Source organism: Haliaeetus leucocephalus, unplaced genomic scaffold (genome assembly GCF_000737465.1).
Source record: "Haliaeetus leucocephalus isolate CR32 unplaced genomic scaffold, Haliaeetus_leucocephalus-4.0 Scaffold626, whole genome shotgun sequence".
In the NCBI taxonomy this organism is placed as follows: domain Eukaryota; kingdom Metazoa; phylum Chordata; class Aves; order Accipitriformes; family Accipitridae; genus Haliaeetus; species Haliaeetus leucocephalus.
In genome coordinates, this window is record NW_010973062.1 from 552891 (window position 1) to 566223 (window position 13333).

At 38.4% G+C, this 13333-nt stretch overlaps 1 protein-coding gene across 1 annotated transcript in view; it reads right to left on the reverse strand.

The window, feature by feature from the left end:
- The window catches only part of DZIP1 (DAZ interacting zinc finger protein 1), a 36823-nt gene that overhangs the window by 1447 nt on the left and 22043 nt on the right, over window positions 1-13333 (reverse strand). Inside the window, exons 11-16 of the mRNA XM_010578331.1 lie at window positions 6456-6601; window positions 5931-6126; window positions 5436-5565; window positions 5212-5262; window positions 4204-4406; window positions 3719-3849 (exon numbers count right to left, since the gene is read on the reverse strand). Coding sequence (XP_010576633.1) covers window positions 3719-3849; window positions 4204-4406; window positions 5212-5262; window positions 5436-5565; window positions 5931-6126; window positions 6456-6601 — 857 coding nt within the window. The remainder of the gene's footprint in view (window positions 1-3718; window positions 3850-4203; window positions 4407-5211; window positions 5263-5435; window positions 5566-5930; window positions 6127-6455; window positions 6602-13333) is intronic.

Genomic DNA, 13333 nt, shown 5'->3' on the forward strand with positions numbered 1-13333 from the left:
TTTAGGCATTAGAACATATATTACTTACATGAAAATAAAGACAGGACATGTTATCATGCAAGTTGGCAGTTTAGTTTGCTATACAAGCATTCTGTATTCACAGTAGAAAAATCTAATATTGCAATAAAGGCCTTTTCAACTGAGAACTAATTTATTTAAAGAGAAAATCAAATAATGAAAGTTTAAAAAACCACATGGTGCTCAAAGTTAAAATATGTATTCTTCTTAAGACTCACTGTTAGCATGTACAAGCATATTTTTAATTAAGTGGTGGATTTGCATAATGAGTTCACAAAGTGAGAGTCAAGTCAAACAGACGAACCTGAAGGCAGCGAGTCTATGGTCTTTCTTACCTCATCTGCCCGAGAACTAAATATCTTCATTCAGCTTTTGAAAGAAGAGCTACAGCATTTCCCTATTTGTCAATCAGATGTGGTTCAATGGAATCGAGCCATATTAGAGAGCTTAACTGTGGAAAGTGAAAGACGGTTTCTCACAAAGCTAAAACCTTATTTCACTGGAGTCACTCAATATTACAGCAAGATATAGAAGGTGCTTCTATTGCACAGAGGAAAGATTTCAGATGCTATTAGAAAACAATGTAAGGTATGCACATACTAGAGAAAAATCAACAAATATGAACGTGTCCTGTCTCTCGAAAGAAGGGAAAAAGACTGCAGTAATGCTCTATCTTGCAACATAGTTCAATTTTAACATCGCTGTTAACAATGTTAAACAAACTGTTTTTCAAAAACTGACAGATCTGCTCAGTGTGCTGTATTATTAACATACCAGGATTCAACATTTTGCTATTTTAAATTATCTGCAGTGGGAGGGTGTGGTACTGGGAAAGTCAGAGTCACATATATTGAGAAATGCTGGAGGAAGAGTTTCCTCAAACATTCACTAAGTCCCAACTGATTTCTAAAGTACAAAATACAGAGAAAAATGTCAACTTCAAACAGAATTCAGTTTTGATCAAGTGTAAATACACAGCACCGATCAAAACTGCTAAGCAGTTTTATTAACTCAAAGACTTACTCCAAAGAAATACCATAATCCATACAATGTCTGGTACAGGTGAACTCAGCTAATACAGCTTCAGGTAAGCACAAAATTAATTTTCTCTAAAAAAGTTTCTGAGGTAACTTCTGTGAAACGTGCCCTTCCTCTGGACTCGCTCCAACAGGTCCATGTCTCTCCCATACTGAGGACCCCAGAGCTGGACGCAGTACTGCAGGTGGGGTCTCACCAGAGCGGAGTAGAGGGGCAGAATCCCCTCCCTCGACCTGCTGGCCACGCTGCTTTTGATGCAGCCCAGGATACGGTTGGCTTTCTGGGCTGCGAGCACACACTGCCGGCTTACGTTCAGTTTTTCATCCAATAGTATCCCCAAGTCCTCAATCCCTTCATCCCCTACTCTGTATTGATATTGGGAGACTGCCCCAACCTATGTGCAGGACCTTGCACTTGGCCTTACTGAACTTCCTGAGGTTCGCAGGGGCCCACTCCTCAAGCCTGTCCACGTCCCTCTGGATGGCATCCCATCCCTCAAGTGCATCAAATGTGCCACTCAGCTTCGTGTCATCTGCAAAGTTGCTGAGGGTACATTCAATCCCACTATGTCATTAATAAAGATATTGAACTGTACTGGTCCCAGTACAGACCCTTGAGGGACACCACTCATTACTGGTTTCTACTTGGACATTGAGCCATTGAGTGTAACTCCTTGGACACAGCCATCCAGCCAATTCCTTAGCTATCTAATAGTCCATCCATCAGACCCGTATGTCTCCAATTTAAAGGTAAGAATGTTGTGGGGGACCGTATCAAAGGCCTTACAGAATCCAGGTAGATGAGATCCATAGCTCTTCCCTTGTCCAATGATGCAGTCACTCCATTGTAGAAGGCCACCAGATTAGTCAGGCATGATTTGCCCTTGGTGAAGCCATGTCAGCTGTCTCTAATCACCTGCCTGTCTTCCACATGTTTCGACCTATCTTCTAGGAGGATCTGTTCCATGATCTTACCAGGCACAGAGGTGAGGCTGACTGGCTGGTAGCTCCCAGGGTCCTCCTTTTTACTCTTTTTAAAAATGGGTTTGACGTTTCCCTTTTTTCAGTCAGGGAGTTCTCCTGACTGCCATGACTTTTCAAATATGATGGAGAGTGGCTTGGCAATTACATCAGCCAATTTCCTTAGGACCCTGGGCAGCATCTCATCAGGTCCCATGGACTTATGTATGTTCAGGTTCCTCTGGTGGTCTTGAACCTGATCTTCTCCCACGATGGGAGGGACTTCATTACCCCAGTCCCTGCCTTGAGGTCAGGGGCTTGAGAGATGTGGGAAGAGAGGCTACCAGTGAAAAGTACAGCATCTTTAAAGCACAGATTTTAAGGCTTATTTTGCTACAGCTCTTTGTTCTTGAAGGCCAAATTCCTTAACATAGTGGTCCACCGTCTATAGCTCTTTACAAAATGTAACATCCACTAAATTTAACTGTGAACATTTTGCAGCCTTGTATCATCTGACATTGCAGAGAATTTGAAAGTAATATTTGGACAGAAAATTACACCGTAATAGTCATTTCTGAATTGATAATTTTGAGTCTGGTGTGATTTGCAGCTCCCACAGAGTCAAGTTAGTCAAGACAAGTTAGGTGTCACCAGTGGCAATTAAAAGCACACAGGCTAAATGTGACTACCCTACCATTACAGCTAAAGTTGATTAAGACAATCACCCCTTTCTGGAAACTGAAATATAATTGTCACTGTTTCTGGGAAGACTGATAAATTTCAGATTTAACAGGCAGTCAGGAAGCCCTAAAATATCAGTTTTACTATGGATAACAGGATTCTCAGTAATTATTATTTAATGAAGTGAAAAAATACTTTCTTGAATACTAGAACTAGTATCTGGCCGTCTACTTCAATCTAATAACAACTACTAAAACTGAAATAAAAAGCACTGTCTGTTGTTGACTTTGATTTGGAATAGCTTTTGTTCCTTTTAAAAATTGTTCAGGCAAAGATCAATTTGCATCAAAGTGGCTTACCAATTATAAAACTCTAAACTGAGGGGAAGACTGGGACCTTAGGAGCCTGAGGGGTAAAGAATAAGTTGTGTTAGTATTCTGATTGTGAACACATGCCATACTCAATGGACAGACATCAGTGATAGATCTGATGCAGTCAGAAAACAGCATATGATTGTAAATAGGTGCAGCAGAAGAAAGACCATACTCAAAAAATTGAATTTTTCCCCTCATTAAAATGTATCTGTTCCATATCAGATAAAGCTCTAGAAATAAAAATATCTTAAAATATTAGATAAGCAAATTCATTTTTTCCTCCATCTAACAAGATACTAGGAAAGCAAGTAAAGAAGGGCTTTCTCTATGCTGCTAGCATAGGAGATAAAAATGATACCAATTGTGCCCAAACTTTGGGCTAGCTGTAGTGATCCAAAACAGTCGCGGTATAAGCTAATAAGCATTGCGGATGAAGAGGTCACTTGCCACAGCTCACTTGCCAGCACTTTTCTATATATCAGTGCAGACGTACCCAAAAAGACTACTTAGCTCTGTAATTCCAAAACTCTTTTTCAGAATTAAGTTCTTCACTGCACCAAGATGGTTTCAGCATGAAAAAAAAAGTAACACACATATATATATATTTCGATTACTTAATGAAATAATAATGACTATTAAAAGTGATACCTTCAGTTCTTTCACCTCTTCTTTCTTAATAAATGCTTGCGCAACATTAATCCCTCCAGCTGGTTTATTCTTATTTCCATGGTTAGAAAGACTCTTTCCAACTTGTTCAGTCAGTTTTTGAATAACTGTTCCTAAAGTTCATAAAAAATTATATTGACGGTTTCCATTCACAAGTAAGAGACTTTACTGTAAACCCTCTAGAAATCTTCCACGAAGTAAAAATAAGTAAAAGAAGTCTCGCTGAGGCAGAGATTGTCTCTTTTTCTGCATTTATATAAAACAGCATGATACACATCTAATTTGAACTGACATCTCCAAGTACTATATTAATATAAACACATTAGCAAAAACATAAAGTGCACACAAATATATACTTGAGACTAGATAGTCTGCCTTCATTATGTTTTCTAACACAGAAATATATCAGGAAATGCAAAATCATGCATAGCTGTTACAACATGCATATACAAAAGTAGTGAAAAGACCTTTTGAAGTTTTGGCAGGTGTTCCAGTTTCTTCAGTTCCACTTTCCTCCGTCCCATCCATATCGCTTTTGCCAGAAGCCTTCTGAAAAGCACTGACTTTGTTGCTTGATGTTTTTGACTGCTTTTTCAATAATTCTGGTGATATGTAAGACTGTTCAATATCATCTTCATCTACTTCTTCCTCTGAACTGAATGGTGGAGTTCTAAGCAAAAACACATACAGTCTAAGGACTTACTGCATTTCAGTGACTGCACTGCTATAGACGTATTTAAGCTTCCTTGTATTTTCCTTTCCAATAATGTGCATTTTTCCTATGTGAAAAAACCAGGAGCTCCCATAAATTCTAACTATCCATAAAACTATTTAAAAGAAATCACGCTGCTAAGTAAACTCAGGAAGTTATCACAAAATGATCTCTTATATAGACATGACTATTTCCCATCTATGCAACTACCTTTACAAAACATCAGACCAATATATAACAAGTCTTGCCAGGCAAACAAAGATAGGCTTTCATGGATCAGCAGGGAGAGCAAAGTTCAGGGTCAAGGAATCTGCACCACAGAAAGTCTGTTCTGACATTTTGTTAGATGAAAATAACTTAGGAACTTTTCAGTGCAGGAAATTACAAAGTACCTGATGTGAGTGGAATCCGGAATATTGTGTTTAATTTTGGTCATAGTAAGAAAATATCGATACACTGAAAATTAGGTCACCAAAGTATTTAGCTGCTTTTAACTGGGTCAGAAAAAGCATCTGAGAAAGAAACTAAAGGAAGTCCCTCTCTTGTTCACAACAAAGAATACATCTGCTGAAAGGAAAACATGCTATCTTTCAGGGATTATAACAACACACTCAAATGGAATAATACTTTAAAATAAAATATGAAATACGCAGTCCAGAAAGTGTTTATAATTTTAGCTTAATAATAGCTTTTGTGTGGCAAGCATGTGAATATTCAGTCACCAGAAATATTTTCTTCAAAAATACAAGGGAACAAATCATACGTGATGCTAGATGTCTTCCTGGAACCTCCATTTCCAAAAAGCTTCCTGGATCTAAAAATAACAAGACAAGTTATTTCAAGACTGACAGTCAACTAAGTAAGCATAAAGTTTATATAGAAGTAATGTGAATTCTTTGCTCAGTTCTTACAATATTAGCAGGAAATGTTCACGTCAGTCACAAAAACCCAAACCCATATGAGTACTATGAGAAAAGCATCTCTTACTTTGGTGTAGATGTATTCTCAGTGATGGTGGTTCTTTGTTCAGCTGGGCGGACAGCTGTTGAAGACCGTTTTACTGGTTTTCGTGGTGTGGCAAATGATGAAATTCCCAATTGATTGAACTTCTGTTTATCTACAAGAGATGTTATCTATCTCATTACTAGAAGCAATGTTTGGTATCTTTTGTATTTAATTTCTAAAATTAAAGATGTCTCTGCTGTAGATTATAGTTTTACAAAAGAGAAGAAAAAAAAAGTATTTTTTTTCTTCAAAGCAGTTCAGAGTTACCATGTATCTTGCCAATATAGGAGCTAAGATTTCTGCAGTTAAACACAATGTCAAGAACCCTTTAAAGGAAACTGTTTAGTTGGCCACAACTATATAGAATATTTGTATGAAAAGTTATGAAAGCAGCTATAGAGAAACGTTGCTAAATAAAACCTTAAATAGCACTTATAAAATGTAAGAGAATGAACAAAAACCAAAACCATTTTAAACCTTCTGAAGGAAGCTGAGGACAGGAAACAGGTCTATTACAAGATGATGATTTCTCTTCAACCCTAAAGCTAACTTGGCGTTCAAGATGCTCTCGAATTCGGTGAATGTCAGGCTCTTGCTTCTGTTTGCATTCTCTAGCAGATTCAATAGCACGCAAAATTTTATTTAAGTGATCATTTGGGATACCGCGAACACCCTAAGGAAACAAATAGTATTGTAAACACAGGGGTTATTATTTCTGGGATTTATATCCTACAATCATATACACTCTTTTAAACTTCGAATATCACAAAGCTTGTAGAAAAATCACAGAAGTTGGTAACACTGCCCACAGGTATAGCCATATCCTCCACAGCTGTAATTTGATGGACATCCTCTCAGGTTAATGAATTGCACTTATTTATAACATGTGGAAATTCAGCTTTGGATTTTATAGGTTGAGGGTTGTGGTACAAGACTGAAAGAGAATAGCAACAAAGTGCGACAAAGATTATCCCTCTTTTAAATAACTCAAAATAATCTTACTGCTTTAATTCCCAAGGATTCCAGCTTCTCCTCCAGGGCTTGCTCCAAAACAACTCGTAATTCTTTAGTTAAAGAAGGATCAGTCTTCAAAGCATTTATTAAATAGTGGTTACTTCTACCTGTTTTATGATCACCTTTCTCAATTTCTGAAATAAGAATGGAAAAATGCATTTCAGAGACATTTGAAAAATCCACAGTACATGAGACAATTAAAAACTGCACTGAAGCATGCATTTTTTAGAAACAACATAGACAGCCATGTGCGCTTTTTGTCTATATGGAATTGTATTCTTTTTAAAATCTTGGGCTAGCTTACAAAAGTCAGCCCACTTGGAATCTATAGCTCAGCACCTTGTACTCACCATCACAAGTATCTTCTATTTTTCTTGTTACAGAATCACTGTAAAGATACATGCCTGAATATCTAGCAACAAAGGTCTCTGCTTTTAGAACTGTACTTGGAAACTTCTGATAAAGAAAGACTATCTTCTGATAATTAAGTTCTCTAAAAGTGGTATTTCAAATCAAAGCTGAACTCTAGCAGGAATTAGAACAGGTATATGACAAACTTTTTCTCAAGAAAAGCTTAAAACAACGTAATGTTCTCTGATAAAAAACACCCACTGAAATCAAATCTTTGGGAAGTTTTAACAGTTTCAAAAGTCTTGGTAAAGACAAAACCTTAGTCTGAGGCAGACAGTTTCACAGAAAATACATGACGGATAATACTTATATCAAAACTCTTTCAAGGACAAAGTTCAGTGTCGTGTTTTCTTTTATGCAGGTCTATGACACCATACATACTTAAAAGCAGACAAAGAAGTTTCCCTGCTTTAAGTGTCTCTTTCCCTTGCTTTAAGCGTCAGTAATGACATGAACTCTTATGCAAGAAATAAAGAATCATCTAGACAAATTCTTCCATCTAAATTAAAGACTGACATTTAAATTAGGCCAAAGTATTATAGGGTCATACAGAGGAGTAAAGAAGCAAAACATACCCATTTGGAACCTGCCTATAACGTGTCCCTGGCAAGATGAAATTTTACTGAATGCCACTTCTACCAAGAGAACCAATACTCTGTGGGACCACAGTAGCTGCTCCTGTCTGGCAGTGGTCAGCAAAGCTGGCAAAGCATACACAGAGGGGTATACAACATTCCAAGAAAGCATGCTGGAAACCACACTCCCAACTTTGTCCCCTGAAATAAAAGCTAAATGTTGGGCAGGAGTTTGTCTCTGTCCAGTATGCCTTACAGGGCAGCAGAGTCATTTTCCAGCCCACAGACAACGACATAAATGAAGGAGTAATTCCATACTGTGACTTTCAAATTAAAAGTGCCACTTCTCCTATTTTTAAACAATGATTGCTTAAAAAGCAGTTCCATTTACTTTTCATTTTTCTTTAAGGGAAATACAAGCACCCTGAAGAGGTGCCTCAAAAAAGCCTCAAGATACACAAATGATATTTAGGTTGTTTTGAGAGTGGCCTCCGATGGATCCTGGAAAGAACTGTAGGTAATGAAAACTTTCTGAGAAAGAGTCCAGCTACCATACTAACAGATCTGTGTTGAAGAGGACAGAATCTGGCTGAAATCTTATCTGGCTTGGAGATCTGTGTGGACAACTCAGTCCCTGACAGAGGTGGGATCAAAAATGATTCAGCTGGAGAGCTGAGTCCTAGAAGAGGCAAGCTACTGGTCGGTGAGGAAACACAGCGCTATCAGACTATCCCCAGTCAGGAAAAGGTGCATTATGCAGTATGAAATCCTTCCAGAAAGCTAGACATGAGACATTTTAAAGTGGAAGGCTCCAAGGAGCCTTCTGAAAATCCTGTCCCTTTCAGATGTTAATCCTTACAATAAAACAGATTCATCTAAAATAATTTTTAAATTCATAATGACTAGATACTAATATGGGTAACAAGACTATCCAGCATTATCCTAATTAATGACAGTATTAATTCTTGCTAATTAACTCAAGATAAATCCTCTTTGCCAGAGACAACTATTTAAGGAACTGTTTTCTTATTCATTTTTGTTTTTTTAAAAAAAAACCCTAAATACTAGATTTAACAACTTTGGAGACAATAGACCTTAAGTCTGGTCCACTGTCTCAGCTCCTACATAATCCTATGAAATAATGTGCCAAGTCAAGAATTTTCACACTCTCCCTTACAAATGACTGCCACCGAAAACAAAAAAATCTTGGTCTATCTTTTCAGACCACATTCTTTCTTTCTCTCTTTTGTACTGCAGGCCATGCCTTTAGGCACAGCAGAAGAATCAAAGACAATCCATCAAGAGAGAAGACGGCAAGCAAGAGAAACAGCAGAAAGAACGGCAAAAATGCAAGCAGTCTTTATTTCAGATTGTTCAGAGTCACTGGATTTTCCCTGGGGAAACCTCTCGCTTATGCACAGATGTACTCAAGCAACAATTTTGTTTTCAAAACAGCATCATTCCTTCAAAATTTAAACTCATTGGCTATAAAGTTCAAGACTGATTTTGATTTTTGCCCACAGTACAGATTATTATGCTATTCAGCTATTTGGCATTTAACCTGAAGTACTGTTAGCCTTCTTCAGGAGAATACCATGCAGGATGAACCAACGCTTTCTGTTCTGTCACTGTAAATGTGGCCTTCTCCAAGTTTTCTTCAGATGGAGCAGAAGAACAGCTGCCAACACTGGGATACATAATTTCATTCAGAATTGCACAACTCTGGCTGGAGCTGTGGCTGCTTAGAAGTAGGTGTAACTTAGATTACTTGCAGAAGTATCTTTGGTGCATTTATGAAAGCAGGCAGCTTCAACCTCCACCACCAACTGCCTTCTATCTGAACTCTTTATCCTCTTATGCAGAGTTTGAAAAAGAAGTGAGCACACATTGCAATAGCATCAGCACTAAAAATTTCCTAGTAAGGGGGTATTCCCCATAAAACATTTTTGCTCTGCTTAGCTCAAGTGCCTTTAGACATATGGAATATGCCTGCTTTAAAGAGTTAGCCAGATTTTCACAAAAACATTGCACTTGGCTAGGGAAATCATAATATTTACAAGCACCAATAGCAAACAGGAGACTGACACAAACAAGGAATGTTCCCACCCAAATCACATAAGCATACCGCAATACAATGAAAAATACTGTAGGTATCAAATAATATTTACTTTTTATTTTCAAGAAACACATGCCACTGTATTTTGAGCTGAATCAACCATTACCTTTTTCCTCTTCTGAAAGCTCCTCTATGGGCTCCAGCATATGCACCAAGGGTGCCTGCTCTAATAACGAGGAAGAACAGGAACACCAGACAAACAGGACAGAAGAAGGTCAAGGTCCAGAGCGGGAAGTTAGGCAAAAAAAATACACTGATGTCAACTTTCCTGATTGCTGACAACCTGCTTAACAATCACAAACCCAATGCAGCATGCCTCTTCACTGCCTTGCTGGTACATTTTTGTAGAGGACACCCTAATACAATAGTCACTTCAGGAGTGATTCAGTTGCCCAAACATGGGTGTCTAGTGTCATCTCAGATATATCAGAGTTTTAAGCCATCAGCACAGGGATGGCTGATACGTCGCAGAACTATAGAAAAACCCATGCCCTTCTGGAATGGCAGGCAGAGGCCAGGTGGGATGTTTTTAGGCACCTACAATGACAAGGCCACCTAGGATTAAGTAAATGAATACTGTCATTCATTTCTCATAAGAAGCATTTTCATTTTTAAATTTATTTAAAAATAGTTTATGTGCAATTTGATACTAAAAGTTTACAAAAGGCAAGTGAAATGGTCAGACATAGAAATCCTCAAAAATATATGGAAAAAATGTTAACTCATTATTCCAGAGAATTATTAATTACTGAGTCCATATATGCAAGACAGAAATTTTATATATATATAGATAGATAGATATGATAATTTCCAATAAAACCAATTTAAAAAATCTTCAAGCGCTCCAATACAGTGAGATTCAGTATTATCATGTGCTTTAAAGAAATCTTGAAATGTCCTCTGCTGAAAACAGCTTCCTAAACACATTGAAATTATCATTCTGTAGGCTGTCAGGTACAATTTGCTTTATATAAATGAAGCCAAGTACAGTTTATTTACAACTTTATAGACTTCAGATATGAGATGCATGAAAATGCTTATATGTAGACTATTAAAAATTCAGGTTTTTAAAATGTTAATATTTACCTTCCATAAATTAACTTATTTTAATGAAAACTAGAACTTGAGTTTCTTCTAGGGTTTCCGATAAAAACAGAGATGTGCAAACTATACTTTAAATATTCAACTACTGGCAGTATAGGAGAAAACAATTTATTGGCCAATATTTTGGGCCAACATACATTTGCCCCAACCTTCACAAGAAACCTTTGGCACTATAAATGGTTGTTACACTGTATAGGTAGAAGGGGAGGAAGTGACGCTGCATTAAAGATTTCTGCTCTTCAGCACTTCTTGTACAATTAGGTACAACCATGGATGCACTGTGATGGGTAAACACAATGAAATGAGCACTTGGAGCTAAGTGACACTTACTGTCATATCTCCAATATTCCCCATGTGAAGGGGACTAAAACTGGTGGTGTAAATACTTGGTTATGGCAGCTGCTCTCTCCATGCTTTCCATACTTGTGACTATATTCAGCCTCACACCTGCTTTTCCAAGGCCGTTATCAGACTTTAAGATTTGCTCCCATATAACTTGCACTAAATAAGAAGTTCTAAAAAAATGTTTCTTATACCATCACAAGATGCTAACAAGATGCAAATGTCAATATATGTTATGGAAACACTTAAAAGCAAAACTCTGAGAGACAAATAGGCTTCTGGTCTTTCAGTCTCTAAGGCTGTAAGATTTAACAGTGGCCAGAGAATTCTTGGGCACCAGAACATGATCCTCCACACTACTGCTCCTGGCACCCTGTTGCCCTGCACCAACTAACGTTCTCCAAAACAATGTTCAGGCACAGTTTGGGATCATTCCCAAAAGCCTGCAGTGAGCCTGTTTTGGAGGACAGAGCCTGAAGCACGGATGAGATGTTCTGGGGGGATTTAATTCAGCTGCATGGGCATTGAGGTGTCTGAATTTTTTGGCTGTACCTACTAGCCAGTAAGCCAGTTGCTGTGTATTTGGATTTAATCTATACTTGTTTTACCTGTACTTTATTCAAATGCAATCTGCTTAGAGGAGCTGACTCCTCTCTGCACAAGCCCTTGTCAAGTAACTTAATTTAACAGGAAAAGCCCAGTCCCCAGAACTCAGATGTGAAAAGAATCTGCAGATCTGGCATAAAGGTACATGCTTCTCTTCCTCAGTATACTAGAAACAGAGGAAGTTAAAAATCAGTAAAAGAATAGTTGCAAGAGCAAAACCAAAATGTATTACTGTTACGTGCAATATTGTTGTTCACTGCATGATGACAGAGGAGATAGAATGCTAAGACATGGGGGAGTGCAACATCTGGAGACACCAATTTCTCCAATGTAAGCAGGCATTTTCCTTCTCTTTACTGTACACATATTCCAAGAGACATTTATTAACCATCATGTTAGAATCAAATGTAAGAAAAAGCAGCTTGGTTCACCCCTCCTCTGGTTTATAGACAGGTGTGGAGATCACCCCCCTTAGGGAGCACTCTCCTTACGTTTACTAAAGATGTGCTTTTTCTAGCTATCTGATCAGACCTCTCACCTCTTAACCTTAGTGCACAACCTTGAAATCACCAGCATCTAAATATTACCAAGCTTATTTTTAGGAATCATTTAAGTCTGACTACCCAACTAGACCTCAAAACTGTACAAAGTAGTTTTTGCTAACTTCAAATCTAAAATAATGCTGCTGATGCAGACTGAAATCCTAACTACTCCACATTACAGTAACCTCCTCTAGTTATCCAACCTTTTTGCCCAAAATCTCACCAAGCCACAATCCAATGTTAGCCTTAAACAAGTAATACTACAACTTCTGACTTAAGTAGAGCCAGTTACCCTCCTGTCAATTATCAGCCCTAAACCTAAACCACTACTCTATATCAACATTTATAGCATCAGACCTTGCTGGCAAGGATCTTACTCCTAGCTTTCATCCTGGCCTGAGTGTTGAACATAGACAGACTGCTACCTTCCTTTCTGGACTCAAACCCAGAAATAAATTACTTGCTCCTACTGTCATGGTTTAACCCCAGCCAGCAACTAAGCACCACGCAGCCGCTCACTCACTCCCCCCCCATCCAGTGGGATGGGGGAGAAAATCGGGAAAAGAAGTAAAACTCCTGGGTTGAGATAAGAACGATTTAATAGAACAGAAAAGAAGAAACTAATAATGATAATGATAACACTAATAAAATGCCAACAGTAGTAATAAAAGGATTGGAATGTACAAATGATGCGCAGGGCAATTGCTCACCACCCGCCGACCGACACCCAGCCAGTCCCCGAGCGGCGAAATCCCTGCCCCCCACTTCCCAGTTCCTAAACTAGATGGGACGTCCCATGGTATGGAATACACTGTTGGCCAGTTTGGGTCAGGTGCCCTGGCTGGGCATGAGAAGCTGAAAAATGCTTGACTGTAGTCTAAACACTACTGAGCAACAACTGAAAACATCAGTGTTATCAACATTCTTCACATACTGAACTCAAAACATAGCACTGTACCAGCTACTAGGAAGACAGTTAACTCTATCCCAGCTGAAACCAGGACACCTACTCACTTCCCAGTTCCCCACTCCAGCTGAACACCCCAACTGTGTTCTTGCCTTACTGGAAGTGGATTCCAGGAGGCTGAAGCAAGGCAGGAGGCCTTGTGTCAATGAACAAAGTATAAATGAGGTTGCATCTGAATTGGAAATTACACCAGATTACATTGC